The following is a 19279-nucleotide window of genomic DNA, read 5'->3' on the forward strand; positions in this document are numbered from 1 at the left end:
GTAGATCAAGCTTCAAAAGTGTCAGGATTGTGTGCTCAATGTGTGCAGCAAGGACACAATTATTTTACACTAGAGCAGGAGATTTTCATGATGGCCTTACTGCTGTTCCCTCATGTACTCCTCTGAAATGTGTCAGTTGGAGCTCTGGATCTTTGATGGAGCTGTATTCTAGTGTGTGGATTTCCCATTACAAGAAGGCTCTGGAGGGAAAAAAAAGCTATGGTCTCTTCTGATTCGTGCCACTTCTTGCTGCATTTGTAACAATAGACTTCTATTGAGAAGAGAGAGGCAATTTTGCAGGGCCATTGACCACTTCTGCAGAAGCTAAAAAATAGTACTTCATATTCATCAGAGGAGTTGGCATCTGACTTCACCAAATGCAAGGCTTTCAGGGGTAATCCCCTGAACTGAACATGTAGGGGTGACATTCTTTATAGAATCATAGACCTGGGGGAAAGGGTCCTTAAAGATTGTAGTTCCCCCCTGCCATGGACAGGGACACCTTTTACCAGACCAGATCGTTCAGAGCTCCATCCAGCCTGGCAATGAACACTTCCAGGGATGGGGCATCCACAGCCTCTTTGGGCAACCTGTTCCAGTGTCTCCCTCACAGTAAAGAATTTCTTTGTTATATCTAATCCTAGACATACTCTCTTTCAGTCTGAAGCCATTTGCCCTTGTCCCATCACTACATACTCCTGTAAGAAGTCCCTCTCCATCTTTCTTCTAGGCTCCCCTCAGAAACCAGCAGGTCTCTGTAGTTCTAATTTTTTTAAGTTTGTCTAGAGGGCAAACAATCTATTTTTCATAAAAAAAGGAATTAAAGTAATTAAAAAAAGGAAAAACCTGTATGACTTTTTTTTTTTAATTATTATTATTATAATAAAATCCATTGTGTGCTTTCTTTGAGTTGGCCTGCTGCTGAAATGGGCAAGGTTAAAAGGAAACACATGCCACAGGCCTAGCATTCCGCCTCTGCTTAGTTCTGAGGAATCTGGATTTCATTTATGGAAGGTTAGAGCTTTTGAAAATCACTTACTGAGAATAAACACAGGATTTTTACACTTGCAAAGCTAACAGATGGGTGTAAGCTTATTCTAGTAGGAGTCCAATTCATATTTATTTTCCTCTACAAGCTGGAAAGTGAAACATACTGCAGTGTCCAGGAGTCCTGGTCAGATGCACAGTCCTAGCACAGAGATCTTCTTTGCTTTGTGTTGTGAACATGGTCTTACCTAAAACTCTCTCATCTGTAATGGGAAATCAGCTGTGAAGCACATAGAATTTATGAAATATAAACGAGTTTCTGTGCAGGCGCCGTTTAGATGCATAAATAAATAACCATCATGTTACCTAGCAAGGGTAGATGATACAGCAGAAAACCACACTGACACTCTGCTAATGCTACCAGAGCAGAGAACATGGTGCTTTAATACTCTAAGGTATCCAAAATTATCCTAGTACTGCAGAAATAATAATGCTTTAAATAGGTTTGATTGTATTTTTCAGTATTGTGCATTATATTACACAGAATACAGGTGAAGTATGCCAATACTTCTCAAGTCATATTTTATTAAGACCAGCTCCCTGGTTAGAATAAATTTACCTACCATCCTTCAAATCAATGTTTTGGTTCCAGCATTTACCTTGAGCAAATTCTCCAGGATTACCAAGTCTTTACTGCCAAGGGATTTTTTCACATTCATTGCCAAGCATTTTGCATCTAGCTCCTTGCATATCATTCCAATTGGGCCAGCAAAAAGCATTTATAGGACTGATCCCGTTCATTGACCTTGTAACAGCTCCCACTGAAAAACAATGAAAATATTGCTATTTATTTCAATGGAATTAGAGCCAGGTCCTTAAGACTTAAGTAGAACTTACATGGTGCTTAGGTTTTATGCTTGCCCTCTGCACAGGGGTGAATCTCATTCCAGCAAAATGTCACTGGAGTATAGCAAAAACTCAGCAGCAATATAACCATCTAAGCCTGAAGGACGTCCTTATTTTAAAGGTTTGTACTCTGCAGTTTACATTTACATGGATTTTAGATAAATTTTTATAAACACACATAAATATTTAAAAATTAATGTTTTGCCCATTAAAATGCTGTGCAAATTACATGCAAAAAATAATGTCTGTATTATAATTTAAGGAAACCCATCCTCGTGAATGAAAATAATTTTCATCTTTTCACCTAATAAAGCTTTGAAGAATTTCATTAGTACGACTACGTGCTATTTCAGTGCATTTGCTCTTGGCTGGTGATCACATCATTATCATTAAATTTTGCTGTAATAGAAGTTCTATCTTCATGGCTTATAAAACCATTAATCTGAAGGAATCAATTCCTGCCAGCCTTCTGTTTTGCTGCTACCTGTGTGCAAAAAGCACAGCCAGGCTTCCTTCCTGCCCAGCCACCTCAGTGGAACAGGTCACTCCCTGGGCCTGCTGGCCAGTGCTCACTCATTCAGCCAACACCGTCTCCCTCACCTGCCAATGGATCAGCTGGAACCAGTGCTCCCTAGGGCAGATCAAGCCAGGCAAGGCTACCTGAGGCAGTTTAGGGACTTTAGGCTAAGTTATTCAAACTGCTTTTCAGCCAAAGCAAGTTAAGGGCCATGAACAACTCCTGCAGATCTTTGCACTGAGTCCTCAGCAGGACAAGGATGACAAATCACTGGAGTCAGTGACCTCTTTGATTGGCACAGCTGGATTTGGCAGAGGATGTCTAGAGAGGATGTCTACAAGCAGCCAACTCACATATGGATTTGTATATTGCTCACTGATGGATGCCTGATGGCAATGAAAGACTGCGTCATCTAACTGAAAGGAATCATTGTGTATTTCAGTAACTGGAATTAGGTTTATCCGATAACACTCCTTTCCATCTCAATGTGAGTAAGAGCAGAGGCTCCTGTCCCAAAGACACTGAGTACCTTGGGTCAGACTGCAAACCCTTGTTTTGTAGCAGTGAACTCACTTCAGTAACCAAATTGCTTTAAAGAGACTGATCTGTATTTATGCAAAATTTGGATTTAGTCATAATACTCATTACTGTTAGGAAGATTTTAAGTTTACACCCTGTTTTTCCCTGAATAAATTGTTTGTCTGAGCTGTTTTGTCTAAGCTGTTTGTTTCTTTTTTAACCATGCTTTTTGTTAGGCTCCCCTGTGAAGTGTGTTAGGTTCGCTTGCCAGACTTTACTTCTCTGGACCTCTGCCTAGAAAGAGATTTGCCTATCAAGAGGCCAGGACACCACGACTGAGTCTAGTTTTGTCAGTTATGTCCATTTCTTCCCTCCTAGGCATCTGTATTGAGCTAATTTTAAGCTCTGTGAACCAAGGATTTTCAGCCTACCCTAACTCCCATTAAACTTGTTTGTGAGTATGAACTGAAGCTTAATTTTTTAAAAGACTCTTATCATCGTTACCCCAAGGCAACTCCCCCATCACAAAACAAAAATCACCAAATAGTATTCTCTCTGGTTCATTCTTTCACAAATGTGCACAAATAGGAACATAGAGAAAAAGAAAAAAATGGCTCCAGTTCAGCTATAAAAATACTGTCTGGAAATATAAAATTTTAGTGTGAAGCTGCAAATCTATAATGATTCAAAACAGAGACCTAGAAGGAAAATCTTTCCAGTTGCTCATGATAGTCCATTTTTAGGTTCCATTCCTCTCTTGATTTGTGAATTCCCAGACAAGGTTCTGAAAGAATTCCACAGAAAATATTTCATCTTGGTAATTTCTATGCCCTCTTACTTTACATTGAAACACACCAGTAATGAATCATCTTTCTGTTCTTTTACCTATGCCTCGCTCTCTTGCTTGTCTTTCCTCATTAGCTTTGATATCACAGTGCCATCTACTTGATCAACAGAGTCAGGTTATTTTCCTTAGAAAATTACATGGCTGTAACACTGAAGAAATCAAAGCTGCTCAGTTTCCTGGCAAGTTCTCTCTCCTTCTCACCTCCCAGCCCTTTCAAAGCAGCACTGCCCTTAGATGTCCCCCTTTGGGAGCTGGCCCAGCTCCAAGCCTATCAGACCTGCACAAAGCCCTGGCTGGATAGTGACAGATCCACAGTGCTGCAAGGACAATTCGAGCCCTGCCGACCCTTTTCTCAGCATCCCTTCTCCCCTCTGGCAGGTGTTTCAATTTGAGAGATGGGTCCCCCTCTGTAGGCAGAAAACACGTCAGCCTTTTGTGTGTGTAAACTGGAGCAGAGGCTTTGTTTGGAGTAAGAAAGCATCACAGCAGTCAGAGGAGATAGATTGCATATCTTGAAAGGTTGAGCCATTCCTTCTTAGAAATATCCACAGCCTAGCCTGAGCCCCAGCAGGCATGTACTTTATGAATTTTTCCTACAAATATTTAGACAAGAAACACTGTAGACAGGGCTAAAAGAAATTATCACTGTGCACTTACTTCTAAAGACCTGTTTCCCTACAGGAATCACCAGTCTGGCAAGATCAACAGTAGGAGTGAAGGTGAGACTGCCACACTAAATAACTTTTCACCTACAAGACAGGCTTTTTTCTCTTTTTGTACTATTGAAAGGTGTTTGAAGTTTTTTCCTATGTATATTTCAAAGTAATTTTGATTCATTCATTGTGAAAAATCAGCGTGTAGGCTCCAGTTTTACCTGTCCCTAAGCCTTATCTTTTTATTGCTTTTTTCCTCACCTGTCATGCTGTTCTTATCTTACCAGTCCTGTTGCAAACAGGTAGAGTGTACGTACCAGCCACTTTCCTGTGCTCAAAGTCCTCAGTGGGCCTTACACAGGTTTGTTCTTATCAAAGCCTCCACATTTTGTCCCTCAGAAGACATCTTTGCTATGACACGTGCATACAGGTTGAGTGGCAAGGTAGTCTTGCTTTTATTTGCACTTAGGCTTCTCTGTATGGAGATGGGGAGCTACAGAGACATCTGCACTCTTTGCTGTCATGCTCCACCTGTGGGGAAGGTAGGACAGCTTTCTGCAGCAGTACCATGGTGCCTTTCTGCTTCTCCACTGCCTGTCAAGTGTGATCTTTTTACACAGGTGAAACTGGCAAAGTCACTGCAGCTGCAGACTGAGACTTTCTTTTCCTTGGTGTCTGTGCTGGCCATTGCAGTGAGCAAACTTGGAAATGCCAATCCCATGCCACTGCCACAGGACTCCAGCAGTGGTTTGTGCATCCACTCAAAGGGAACAGGCACGGCAGTCAACCCACACCGGTATTTTTTGTATAACTTCTGGGATCCTGAGTTATAAAGAAATCTTCTGTAACAGCTGTGATGTATGACAAGAAAACAAATAACTGTTTGCTTACTTAATGGCCATCAGTCTTTATGGTGCTTCTGGTTCATTTATAACTCAGGACTGAGATAAAGGTTGGCATTGACCATACAACAATCAGCTCTTATATGTGGCCAATACAGTTGCTGGGGAACACAATTCCAATATTTTCTGTGTTGACATCAGCACCTGTTCTGTTTCTTAAGCAGGGTGGCTTCCGTGCAAATAACTCCTGTGAGTGTTCGCATCAACTGGGTTCCAGTTTGCTCTGTGGAATTGAGCATAACAGAGTAGTAAAAGAGATTTCCACATTCATTGTAAAAAGAGCATCTTGTCCATGTAGATACCATATATTCCTCTTGTCTTATGGATTAGTGACTTTGGTACTGTTTTCCATCAGTTGCTAATGGGGCCAGAAGAGAGCAGGAATAATTTGAAATTGAGAGAGGGTTGCTCATACTGTTGTGAGTGGCAGTGAATACTTCACACACAGTTCTGACCCGTGCTTTCTGTGGCATTTTGTTATAGTCAGTAAAGATCAGCAAACAGCAATAGGAGTTTATAGGGGGTCTTGCTCAAATGCACATCTGATTATTTTTATGCCTGCTGATTGCCAGGCATAGCCTACTGGTGTAAATCCATGATGGGATTTAATGTGATGATGGATAAACCTGGTTGTCTCTCAACTCTCCCTTTCTCCAGAGGGGATGGGCAAGCCACCAGTCCTGAACATGTCCCACTCATTTGGAGTGTCACAGAAGATATGGTATTTTCAGCCTTTCCTGTGTTGGGTGGCACAGAGGAGATATTTTGAGATTGCAATAAGTTCTCATCTACATTCTAAACTGTGGTGTAGGCCTGCTTTGGGCTCCTGGCTGCATCCAAAATAATGCTGCTGGCTAAAGCCATGTAAACCATTCCAAGTACAACAGCAGCAGCAACTACAGCTGGCTTTCCCCATAACAATTTTGTTGCTGAATGAACACGTACTTTTTTACCCCCTGTGACCGAGTTGAAGAGGAAGAGGAAGACAACTTTTGCATGTGGGGAGATTGCTGTCGTAATAAACACCTGAGCAAACTTTACTATATCCTGTCTTGGCTGTAACTCTGCACATGTGCCAGAACTTACAATGCCAAGAATTTTATTAAGTTTGTTCTTCCATGTTCACCCAGCCAAGATACATTTCCCAGTTTTCCTCCAAACCATTTTAATTTAAATAAATATAATGAAATCGAATCTAAAATGATGGGACCTCTGTTTTCAGAGAAGCATGGCACTGAAATCCTGGTGGGGAGAGATACCTTCTCTGGGTAATTCTGGCCTAAGCAACTATCAGCCCTACCCACAGCTGCTCATATGTGCCCTGCGTCACCCCCTGCTTCATGCTGCCACAATTGCTTCCTTAGCTGGTTGAGGAACTAATCAGAAGCACAGATCCAGATGGAAAATAGCCCAGGGAAAAGGGGCGAGGGAAGGAGTTTTCTGCCAGATCAGTTCCTCCATCTCATCTCAAATGCGTGTGTTTACACCCTGCAGCAATAATGGGAACAAATTCATCTGGGGAAGGGGGGCAGTCAGGGTGGTGACTGTTTAAACCAGTTTTACCACCCTCGATGAATACCAAGCTATTGCTTCAAATAAAAGCTCCTCCCAAAGTCCCCAGTGTAAGGAAATTTTCTGATTGATTTCCCTAGCTCCCACTTTAGTCTGTGTACTGCTTGTTGCTAGAGCTTTGATGTTTGTCACAAATGTGTCACCAGTCTGTCCCTGCCTACGCCTCTCCCTGCTGTCACCCCTGCTTTGCCTTTCAAGGAACTTTTGTGGTCTGACTTGCAGAATAAAGAGTTTCTTAGGAAATATCAAAGAGGAGGAAGGACGTAACACATGAAATGCCTATGTAATATGTGACTTCTCTGTGAGAGCACAAAGTCTTCCCAGTATTCCCCTCACCACTTTATTCCTCTGCCAGGCTGTGTTTGGGCTGGACACTTTGTGCAGCACTGGCATGGTGCTGCAATTTGACGTAGTTTATTGCTTAACAGTTTCACAATCTCTTCTTTTCACTACTGGGTAGAAATGAAGGGCTTTGATGAGGAGATTGCATTTCAGGACCAGTTTTGTAAAGAAAAACAAAACTTGGAAATCACTACTACGTCTGATCCCAGCTTGTTTTTTACTAGACAGTCCTTCAGGGACATAGCGTGGCAGTGCTAAAGCCAAACACTCTGCCAGCCTCTGTCAGAGGGACATTCATTGTGTCCCCTGGCAGATGCTGTGGCAATAATTGTGCGTGAGACTGACACCGATTAGGCTGCACCACAGGGCTCCCACCAGGCATTTCCTACAGCAGCGAGGGCTGCAGGGTTGGGTATCACAGCAGCAGCACTGATTGCTACTGATGGCTGTTGGGGCTCTTCCCAGGATAAGCCCGGTCCAAGCTTAGATGCCAGCACGTCCTGCTGTTTTGACATGAGCTTGATTAGACTGGCACGACAGAGGATCACTAGACAGTACATGTGTGCCAGAGGCCGTTGCTAACAGACAGGATAATAAGATCTCTTCCAGGGGCTAATCCAGAGGTATTATGAACAGGTGTTTCCGTGTCCTCTCCCCTGGCTATCACAGCATGGTGGTTGGCTGTGGTATCCTTCACAGGCCCTTGGCAGGCTTTCACCTCGGCTTTGGCCTCTCTGTGTGTAGTGCAGAGTAGGACAGAGCCTGGTTTGAGACAAGCACCAGCTCCATGCTGCTTCCTGCCTCCCGGAGGGGCTTTCATGTCCTCCTCAGCCCTTTCCTTCATTGTCCTAGGGGATTGGTCGCCTTTCAAACCTGTAGATCTGGAGTTTCCAGCCCAAAAGCTGCACTTCTCAGTGGGGTCAAGAGACTGGCAGATGCAACTTGATATGCAGGGAGCTGGGGTCCTGACCAGGCTGCCGGAGTGAGGGTCGAGCGGGTGGCTGGCCTCCCCTTTCCACTGGCCTTGTTCTCTGTGCCCACCTGCCCTCAGTGCAGAGAGGGCACAGAGGGAGATGCCACGCTCTGCCATCTCCCTGCCAGAGCCGGGAGGAGGCAATTCCCGCTCCTCTGTGCCGGCAGCCCCGGCCCTGCGGCGGGGTGAGGAGCGTGCCCTGCAGCAGGGAGAGGCCGGGAATGGCTGCGGTTTGGGGCTGGCTCTGAAAGCGGCCCCGCCAGGCGCTTGCACACAGGGCAGGTGAATGCAAACGCTGCCCGGGGCGGCAGCTTCCCGGGGGTGGAGCTGCTCCGGCACAGGTGGCAGGGCTGAGCCCGGGGCCCTGCGGAGCCTGGCGAGCCCTGCTGCAATCCCAAGCCCAAGGCAACCAGCCTTCACCTGGGCAGAGAGGCCACCTCCCTGAAAATCCAGCTACTGTCCCCCTCCACCACCACCAGCAGCACGCAAGGCTGTCCGTGGCGAGCATGGACTGTCCGGGGAAGGAAGGCACCGGGGGAAGGAAGAGGAATTTGACCCTGCTAAGGAACAAGCTGTACATGGGGCAGAGGAGGAGGACAGAGCCCGTGGTAGAGAGCACCAGCACCGCCGGGGACCACGGCAACTTGAGGAGGAGTCAATCCGACAGGACAGAGTACAGCCAGAAATTGCAAGGTACCGGGGAAGCTTTTTTGGTGCTCTGCTGCCAGGGATGTTCTGAGCTGGGGTGGTGTCCCCGTGCCCTCCAGGCTGCAGCCTTCAGATAAAGAAGGGAATGGCAGGCTCTGCCCCCCCTCACCACAGCTGGAATGAGCAATGGCCTCTCAGCCTTCCCCTCCACCTCCAGGCTGTGACATCTTTCCCCTAATTTTTCTAAATGCTGTTTTGTAGACGGGACGCAAAATATAATTGAAGGTTTTGGTGAGTACCTGCAAAACTCGTATGCAACCAAAATCTTTCTCATTCACCAGAATGCATTTGGAACACAAACAGTAATGTGAAAATAGGATGGCTCCATCCTATCTGTCTTTGGCTGTCGCATTAAGCAGGTTATGTGCCAAGTCATTAGAAGCATCAAGGCCTTTTTTTTTCTTCTCAATTAAAAATATTGTGGTCTACAAACTGTTGCATAGATTGTACAAGCCTGAACTAAAGTATGTCCAAATACACGTTTGGATGGATATACTGATGAAAATTATACCATTCTGTGATTATGGAGAGAGTTGCTTTTCAAATAACCAAATTGCATATGGACCGCAAATTGTAGTAAAGTATGTCAGTACTGGGTTTGTCAATCAAAAATTAAATGTGATGCCACAAATTGAGGAAAAGCATGACGAATGCGAATGGCAATTTATGGGAGTGCTCTGGAACACCAGCTGATGAATTTCTGTGGGTTTCCAGGGTCTTGAACAACAGGGTTTGAGTACTATTATACTATAAGTGTGTATTACTAATAGTGCTATAACTGCTTAGTGACAGTCATTCTTGCAACCATAATCCTTTATGAGGAAATAAAATAGAAAAATACTTTGGATTGCTGTATTGTGGTTTTGATGCACTTAATTAGGAAGTAGCATTGCTTCAGAGAGACAATAAAAGCAGAAAATAAAATAATAAGCCTGAAAATAATAGGTTTTCTATGGGGACTGCATATGCTGAGAACAGAGAGGTTCATCAATTATGCTGTTCCCTCCTCATGATAGCTAATCAATGAGAAGGTGAAAAATACTCAGTTAGGTCAGGGCCACGATTCAGGAATCTGGCAGGGGTGTTTCAGGGCACAAGCATGGATCGCTGTGGCAAGCTCATGGCACACGTCCCATCAAACCAGATTTTAACTCTAAATGAGGTTGTCCAGGTGAGGTCAAGGTTAACGGAGAAGTATCCAGCAAAAAAGTGTGAAATCTTTCTGTCCTGTGTCAGCCACATTCAAGCCATGAATGCCTCCTGTTTAAAATCTGAAGCAGAGGCGGTGGGGAAGCCCAGGAAGTCATGGCAGTGCGTGAGGTTATGTTTATGGCAGCAGTCCAAGGAGACACTAAATCCAGCTTTACAGCTCCTGCCACATGCTGAGGCTGCCACGGCCGCATATTGCAAAGCACGGGCTGGTATCAGCTCACTCTGTTTGCTTGTGTTTGTTTGAGAAAAGCAGTGATGGGTTAAAAAGGTACCTGCAGGCTTTGCATTGGATTAGAAGTTGCCTGTCCTCAGAGTGAAAATACAAAGGTGGTAGAAATTCCTGTAAAGTATATTTGCAGTCGCCACAGAATTGCAGTTGTGTGTCAAGGCCTGATCTGGATCAAATTTTTCTGAGAAAGATGTGCCTGAATCTGATAACAATCACGGATCCCGGACCTAGTGTGCTGCCTGCCAGCACTGACGATGCCAGCACTGACGATGTGCTATGGCTGTACACCTTTGTGTTCTGCATTTTTCTCGTAGCACTTGGATGCAAAGCAGCTTACGGCAAGGAAGTGGTTTTGTTGGCACAAAGCTTTTGAGTTTTCCATTCTTGTTAAGAAAACCAGCAGCTCTGGTGGTGACAGCTTGTCTGGTGTATGTCACCTGGTCGGGACTTTCTGATCACCCTAGAGTGGTAAATGCTTTGTAAAATTATACAAATGGTAATTTGCACTTGCTTCCAATAGGAATTGTGGGAAAAGTTCTGTGTTTAGTTGCCTCTCCCTTCTATTGGCTCCTGTTCATATGTTCTCTAACACATAAACTGCAGACCTGGGGTAGGTATTAGCACAGCCAAGGATGAGTAAGACAGAGAGATGCAATAGCAGCAAGCCCTGCAGAAGGAAATCTCCTGTGACTGGGGCAGGTTTGCACAGGGGCTGCAGGGCCCTGCTGTGTGCTGGTGGCTGGCAGCCTGGACAGAGCTCAGGGACCACGGTGTCTTTACACACCCGTGCGTGCCTCAGCATTGCAGTACATTTCTGCAAGGTGGAGCGTAGGCGAGGCACCTCTCGAGGCCCCTTCCAGCCCCCTGCAGCCTCTAAAGGTTTCCCTGAGTAGGAACCGGGCTGCTGCCCTCCACAGCCATTTCTAGCAGCTCTGAGGTATATGGTCAAAATGCAGCTCAGTATGGTGGAAATAGAGGCCCCCAAATAAAAGCCTGTGAAGAAAACAAAAGAAAAAGCCCAAGAGAGCAAGCAGTCAGGCATAAAAACTCCTAAGAATTCAATTTCTGCTCTTGGATTTCTTTTAAGTTTTCTTTTATACAGTAGACCAGTGCTGTCTATGAAGAGTGAGAAAGAGCCTTTCTCCTTTCTCACTCTAGCTCTCCAGGGTAATCGAGGTGGTTTGTTCTGTCAGTCTACAAACAGCAGTGCACAATAGCATTGCCAAAGGTGAAAACTTCTGCAAATGTTTTTCACTTTAAAATTAAGGATTCGTTAAGACACAAGAAAGCATTTTCATGGATAATGACTATAGTAGATGTATCTATTCAATAGCTTATCTGGTGTGAATGGCCATGCAACATTTCCTGACTTCACTCTTTTGAAAAAGGAAATAAAATGCAAAGCAACTATTATATTCTCAAGGATCTTGGCAAGCATTTGTGTCTGTACTTCAGCTCATCCTGTGATGAGCTGGATAACCAAATGCCTGCCAGCCCCATTTTACATAGGGGAAAATAAGGTGATTGCCATCAAATGCCAGGTTCATGATAAAACCATGCAGTCATTTAGACCTCAGATTACACTTGCATACTTGGAAGAGTCCAGGAATAGCTTGATCAGGCCATATATATTTCTTCCATCAACTGGACATTACTTTTGTGAAGAGGGAAGAGTGGGGTTGAGGAAGATATATTCACTAGCATCTCTAGTGGAGATGCAGAAATAATATCAAGGATCATTATAAGAGCTAAGGCAGAGCTCCTGAGACATTTCTATGCATTGCTCTGCTCTACATTCACTAGAAAATTCAGCAGGTATGTTCTTTCAAGAGGAATGAAGAAGTTTCAAAACAAAAAGTGATATTTAGCATCTCTCTTTTCAAATGTATTATCTGTAGCTGGTTAGCTGGTATGAGTTATCTTTTCTACAGTGAAAATCCATCAGCAGCAGCTTTAAAAGTAACTATATTAATATTTATGTAGTGTATGAATGTTGGGATCAGTCTTTGAATTAACCCCAAGCTTCCAGTCCAGTATTTCAATACAAGGGGTTTGCTTGTTGCAGTTATTGGCACATAAATGTTTGCAAGATCAGGGCAGATTAGCATACAGTGTGTCATGGGGATAGATGCTATTAACCAAAAAGGGCACACCATGAAAAGGCATTTGAAGCATAGTTCACTGTCTGTTAGGTTTTGGGCAGGTTGCTGGTTTTTGTTAATAATTGCATGCCAAACCTGTGCTTACTGTGAAAAATGAGCTATTGAAAGCAGTGAGTTTCCTGAAGGAATCAGAGATCACGTTTGCAGTGCTCAGTGAAACAATTAAAGCCTCAAAAAAGCACCGTCTTACAAATTATTACATATTAACTCCCTTATAACTTTGGCTGTGAACGGGTCAACTGCCCTGGTAAATGATTTGCACACACTTCAGTTTGAAATGCATCAGGGACATACCTGTATTAGACAGTGATTCAAATCACAGAGCTACCACAACACACTGCCTCAGAGCTCATGTCTGAACCCTGAATGCCCTGTGTTTTCTCTGTCTAATGGAGTTATGAGAATAACTAACACCAGTAATGATGCAGAAACCAGCAAAATTATACAGATTCTTGGAAAGCTACTATCCCTTGGTGTACAAAAGCCCAGCCAGAGGCAACTCATACACCTTTGCTCCATCTCAATCAGGGCACCTTTCTCCATCCCATCCTCCTTCCTGCTTGCAGAGAACGCCTTTCCTTCCTGCATGGGCTGTCCATGCTGTCAGCTTCTTGCACGTCCCACCAGGTGTAAAGATCCTCTGTGCCACTCCCCAGTTCCTTATTTGCTTTGTGCTAACTTTCTATGGACTACAATGCAGATAATATCTTATTTCACTGCAGAATGTATTGATCCGTGGAGCGGCTGGCTTGCTAAAGAACAGTAAGGAGTAAAATTTCAGGTTATTTCCTGACGTGCAAGAGATGGCTCAATGAAAATTCTCCCCCTGTGCCCTGGGATGAGAAGTCAGGATCTAGCAAATACTTCTATTTTCTCCCTTGCAAATTTAGGCTCGAGGGATCTAATTCTGTTAAGTTCTGCTGCAATAAAGCTGGAGTTATTCCTTGAACTTATTGCAGTGTCTGTCAGGCTGGGAAGTGAGCTCATCTTTTCAGAGCAGAATCCATTTTGTGCCACAGTGTTTGCACAGCACTTAGCACAACCAAGCCCTGCTGTGGGGCTGAGGAGTCTTAGGAGCAACCACAGTAGAACTGGAAACTGCAGCCAAAGGGAAGACTGGGACACGAGGAGGGTTATGGATCCTCCTCTGAGCATATTAGCAAACATTTTATTAATTGGGATACTTTGCATTGTGGGCCACAGTTCATACAGCTAATCCATGCCAAATCTTGAGGTGCTTGTGTCCTGGAGGAAGCGGTTCAGATACAGCCCTCCCTCAGTTCCTGCTCTATTAACGTATTAGCTCAGTGCCACAGGGGTGGTGTATTTATACCGGTATGTGACACTCTGGGAAGGTTTATTTGTAAGTATTGGAGCTAACAATAAGGGCATTCTTCTGTCACCTGATGATAAGCTTTCTTCCCTTCCACCACGGTCACATGGGAGCTCTCTGTAGTCCTGTCAGCACACACATAATTAGAGCGGTCTGCTGTCAAGGAATTGAAGAAAGAACCTGCACGCTGAATGTAAATATTCTCTGTACCTTATGGAACAGAAAAATGATCAAAGATTGAATGACCTAATTGCACGGAAGTCTCTGGTGCAGATTTTATAAGCAAACCTGTTGCCCGTGAATACGGGTGCAAGGTCACTCTGGCCCTGCGGTGTTTTCTTCCTGAGTTCAGAAAAAGGGCTTTTTGCATGTGGTACTCACAGCCTGTGCACAGCAAACCTGCTCCTGAACAATGCTGCTGTCATGAGTCTCTCAGTAAAAGAAAGAAAAAAGGTTTTCCTCAAGCCCCTCCCAATATTTTTCTATTTCAATGCCCAACCTTGTCTTCAGTGGCCTAATTTGCACCATGTTTGCACTCTACTGCTGCACTGTAAGAACTCTGGTGGGAGCTGTAAGGACACCCCATGTGGTCCCTCACAAAGGGAGGGGCATCTGGAGTAAACTCTGGTGTGTTATCTAACGGGATGCACTTCCTCTGCACATAGAGTCACACTCCATCTTTCCCCACTGCTTGTCCTGTTTCAGGCTCCCTCACTTCCATGGATCCCAGTGTCTCAGTGCCCTGCAGCCTTCCACTGCTCCTGCAGTGGATGCAGGCATGTAGAGAACAGAGCCAGAGCGACAGCATGAGGAGGGAGAGGAAAGCTGCCACAGCAGCAGTCTGCACTTGGCTGCCTGCATTTCATTCCCAAATCCAGCTGATAAAAGTCGGTGTACATTCCCTTGTGTAATTGCTAGGTTATCTGGGGGTAAAGGCTATCTGAGGACTTGCTTTCACAGAGGAATAATTTATCCAGGGTGATACAAAACTCATGTTTAACATGTGAGAACACAGTAACTCTGTAATTTGTTTGTTATACCTTGATAACTTATGCCTTCACCAGTCCCTTGTGCCAGGCAAAATCCTTGTATCTGCACAGTGCGAGTACAGAACTTGTGTTCCTTTGGCATCTTTCAAATGCTGCCTAGGTAACAAAAAGGTCTGTAACTCACTCCATGCACCAGCATTACTGTACTTGCTCCTGTATTCTGTGCTAGTTCCTTTGGTTCCACATGGCAAGCACTGGATGGGGGGAAATCTGGGTCCCCACACCAAGAGCAAACATAATATCCAATCAGAGCATCTTACCTGGGAGGAAGGATAGCTAGAACAGACCTCTTGGAGCTGCTCATTCTCTAGGCATGCAAACCAGGGAGATTTACGCACAGAGATCTTGCAGGCCTGCTATGGCTGCTCCTCTGGTCACTTGCTGAGGGTCCCTGTAGTGAAGGAGTAAAATGTAAGGAATGTTTCTCCATTATCTCTTTGAAGATTAAGGTTTGAAAATTAAAGTGTTAAGTTACCTTTAACACAAACTCTAGAAGCTGTTTTATTTTAGAAAATGAGGCATCCTGTTGAAAGTTATTCATAGAGCTTTTAGCTGATACATTAAGCGAGCAGCAGACTTTTGATAAAACAGAACAGCGAGCAGCAAACTTTTGATACATTAAGCGAGCAAGCAGCAAACTTTTTGATACACCAAGGAGCCGGCCAATGAACTTCATGAAGTGGATGTGACAACTGCCTCTCTCAAAACCCTCTAAAAGCAAACGCCGAAGCTGTCACTGGGGGCTGCGCTGCAAAAATCTACACAGTGCTGGAATCCTTGCTGTCTGTGCTGTCCTTCGCTGTCCTGGCTGCTCCAATGAGGCTGCCCATGCTGCCCATCCCGCTCTGGTCCTGCTGCTGTGGCCCTGCTTCCTCGCTGGGTCACTGGGCTGCTCTCGGAGAGACTTCATCGGAGAAAGACCCACTGCAGCCGCGCGGATCTCCCCCGTCGCACCCTATAAGCCAGCGCTGGACCCCTGGTGGTGGTAACCCCTTTCCTGTGCTTCTTGTAATTGTTCTGGCATTCTCCTACTCTTCTGATTTTCCCTCTTTCTTTCCTCTTTTATGAAAAATAAAGTCGCATTATCGCTCTGGATCCCAACATTTAACCTCGTTTGTGTTTTAATCTCGCTTTCAGGTATGTTTAGAGCCTGGTTCCTTTCTGCAGTTGTGGATTGAGGCAAACCTGCCTCTCCTCCCTTTAAGTAGATTGGAACAGTTCCCCAGTACCTGCCTCAGGCCTAGAAGAGAGCTGCTGCATTTGCACATTGCAAGCTCTGTTCCTCCATGCTCTCAAGCACCTTGTGGGGTGTCTCCATCTGGGGGACATCTTTAGACTTCACACTTGCAAGAAACTGCTTTTGTAAGAAATGTGGCTTCTTTGTCCTTGTCATCACATAATGAACCTCTTGTTTCATGCAACTAGAGCCGTGTACTTCAATACACAGTTGGAAAACCTAAGTCATCTTCAAAGGAATGTCCTCCAGAAAGGCAATTCCTGCAGATAGCTGACATCACAAAAGCATTAATTACAAACATTGCCTTCTACTTTTTATTCTTATGTCCAGTAAAAGTACCTGTTATTTTTTTCTAAACTGGGCTTAAGATGCAATGGTTTAATAATCTATTCAACAGACTATTTTGTCATTTTTCTATACCTGGTATCTCTGAGGACAAATGAGTCAAATTCTTACTGTAGCAGTTAGTCCTCAGCGATGTCTTTTCCTGCTAATCCTCTCTTCAACTGTTCCAGGGCTGGTACACATTACCAGGTAGAAATGAGTCTGATTATATTCCAGATATGCACTGACTGTTTGTGCAATCATTAAATTTGCACTTACTCCACAAGGATTTCAGCAAACTACTAATGTTCTCAAACTGGTCAAAAGCAATCAGCTGAACATGAAATCATATGTTTTGGCTGTAATCATTACTTCAAGACCTTGCTGTTGCATTCTATAGACAGATATGCCTGAAATGAAAAAGTGAACGTATTGAATGAAAATGGAAAATTATATTATATTTAACTAAAGGAAACATTTATTAAAAAACATATTTTCTATAAGGAAACAACATCTAACTGATATTTCTCATGATTACTTCTTCCTGTTGGAATAATTTTTCTTTCCTGGCATTATTATCTATCATGCAATAATGATAATAGATGAGCCCTGACATAATTCAAGAATCAAATTTGGTCAGGGCTATCTAATGACACAAACTGAAAGAACAGCCTCTAGAGGGATTGTGACTTCCAGCCTGAAGTGAAATGGAGTGGCTTTATTTTGCTCATATAATGGCCTCCCCTGCCACCAGTATAAAAGATTAGAAAGTTTTTTTCTGTTTTTTAAGGTAAAATACAGCATCTTGTGTTTACCTTAAAATTCCATCTGATATCATAACATCTCTGTCTGAGACAAAACTACACTTCTGAGATCTTCCTCTCTGTCCTTTCTCAGGAGCTGCCCTGAACTCTTCACACAGAGTTAGATGCATGCAAACAGTTTCACATCCAGTCTCAAGAAAAATCCTGATTTTGGTGCAAAAGTGAAATAGAAGTGGATTGTTCGTATGGTTCCTTGTGAATTTATAAATGTGGTTACATACTGTAAGCTTTTAGAGGAAAAAGTACCTGCTGTTTTAGCATGTCAGCAGCAGGTAGGGTGGTCCTGTTCTGCAACCCTAGCGGTAAATTTCTCAGAGGGAGTTGTGAAGTTACACTGGTACTGCTTTTGCTCTCCTCCTCACTAAAGGGCAGAGTCTGTAATATTCATCACACAGCACCTTTGGTGGATGAGAACTGCAGCAGTGCAAACTCTTGTGCAGTTCATGCACTCACACCAGCAAAAACTCATCAGGGCAAGGTTAAGCATAAAATTATTTTGATAGCCAAGGCCTTGCAGAGGGGAGACATTCTCTTCATGTTTCCATTTCATTGTCTCTGTACAAACTTGAGGACAAAATGTTCATGCCTGTATTATACACAAACTTCAAGGCTAAAAACTCCAAGCTGAAAAGTGTATCTAAATACAAAAAAGTTTGAGAAAACAGCTCCCCTACCTCCCCTGCCTTCCATTCCCCCACCCAGTCTGTTTAGGTTCTTGGTCCTCACTGTTTAAAACTAGTGATGTAGAGACAGATTTGCTGTCCCAAAAGCAGATATTTAAAACTATCTGTGGTCACATCAGTCTCATTTGAAAACCTGGTGGGAGAGTCATTAATAAAAAACCTGTCCTTTCTGAGTATCAGTGGTCAGCATAATTGTCGAAGGTATGGGCAAAGATTATATATTTGATTTATTGTATTTTACACCTCTTGTTGGGAGATGGCCCAAAGCCCTCTGTCCTGAATGCTGCTTGGCTCCCACAAGTCCAGCTGTGGGCTATCCTCTACCCCCTTGGCTGGTGTAGTATGGGTGAGTTGTGCTCACCGGAGTGCTCATGACCTTACCCCTAACAATCGATTCAAATGACTGCAATATCATCAGTGAGCAAAGCACCTGATACTGCTTTTTATTGCCTCCTTCACTACAGTCTGTACAAGAAGCTGACTTGAAGGTGTAGCAGTCTGACCGTCAGCAGAGATTCCCATCCTTTGCTGCTGAGCAATAAAAGCCGGGGCTGTCAGAGCTCAGCCTGAGTGATGCAGACTTGAGCACGCTAATGATATGTCCATCTTTGCTGGTACTCTGCACCATCTTGTGGCTAGCAGAAAAACACCAGAATAGCCTCTGAAATCTTCAACTTGGGTCTTTTTTGGTTTTGTTTTTGGATTTTTTGTGTGTGTTTCTTAATGAAAAATATGGATTGTCAGTGTCCTTTTTACAGCTGACATGGATCGCTGCAGGCTAGCTTACAGACCAGCAAGTGGGAAGACCATCATTAAAGATAAATAGGTTGTATGCAGGTCCTGTAATGTACATAAATTACCCATCTGTAGAAGAGTCACTTGCATTTTCCTGTATTTGAAACAAATCAGATATCCTAGGTGTTAAATACCAAAAACCAGTGAAGAATGTCCTAATCCCAATGATCTCTGTTGTTCGAAGAAATGGTTGTTATTGATCATTAAAGGTTTTCTCATATTCTCCTTGAATTCCTTGGTCTCTTTCAAAAAATTATTTTTAAACAGAACTGGAGGATTCATCATCATTGTTAGTAACATTGTCTTCACTTGAAAGTTTGTCATCCAGTACTTGCAGTCCTCAATTTCCCATGAATAGACTCAACGTTACATTGTACAGAACAAAGGTTATTATTGTGAAGCTTTTTTATGGTAAACAGCCTTTTTCTTTCACAGGAGCACATTTTTTTCCATCCTCCAAATCATAATAGATGTCAGACCACGACTGTTTTCACAGGAGTAAAAG

General features: G+C 43.7%; 1 protein-coding gene across 1 annotated transcript in view; it reads left to right on the plus strand.

Moving 5' to 3' along the window:
* The first annotated feature begins 8721 nt into the window (after positions 1-8721).
* ARHGEF38 (Rho guanine nucleotide exchange factor 38) overlaps positions 8722-19279 on the plus strand; it is a 35815-nt gene continuing 25257 nt past the window's right edge. The window contains exon 1 of the mRNA XM_041424507.1: positions 8722-8911. Coding sequence (XP_041280441.1) covers positions 8725-8911 — 187 coding nt within the window. The 5' untranslated portion in view covers positions 8722-8724. The remainder of the gene's footprint in view (positions 8912-19279) is intronic.

The sequence above is a fragment of the Onychostruthus taczanowskii genome, unplaced genomic scaffold (genome assembly GCF_017590055.1).
Source record: "Onychostruthus taczanowskii isolate IOZ18803 unplaced genomic scaffold, ASM1759005v1 scaffold82, whole genome shotgun sequence".
NCBI classification, from domain to species: domain Eukaryota; kingdom Metazoa; phylum Chordata; class Aves; order Passeriformes; family Passeridae; genus Onychostruthus; species Onychostruthus taczanowskii.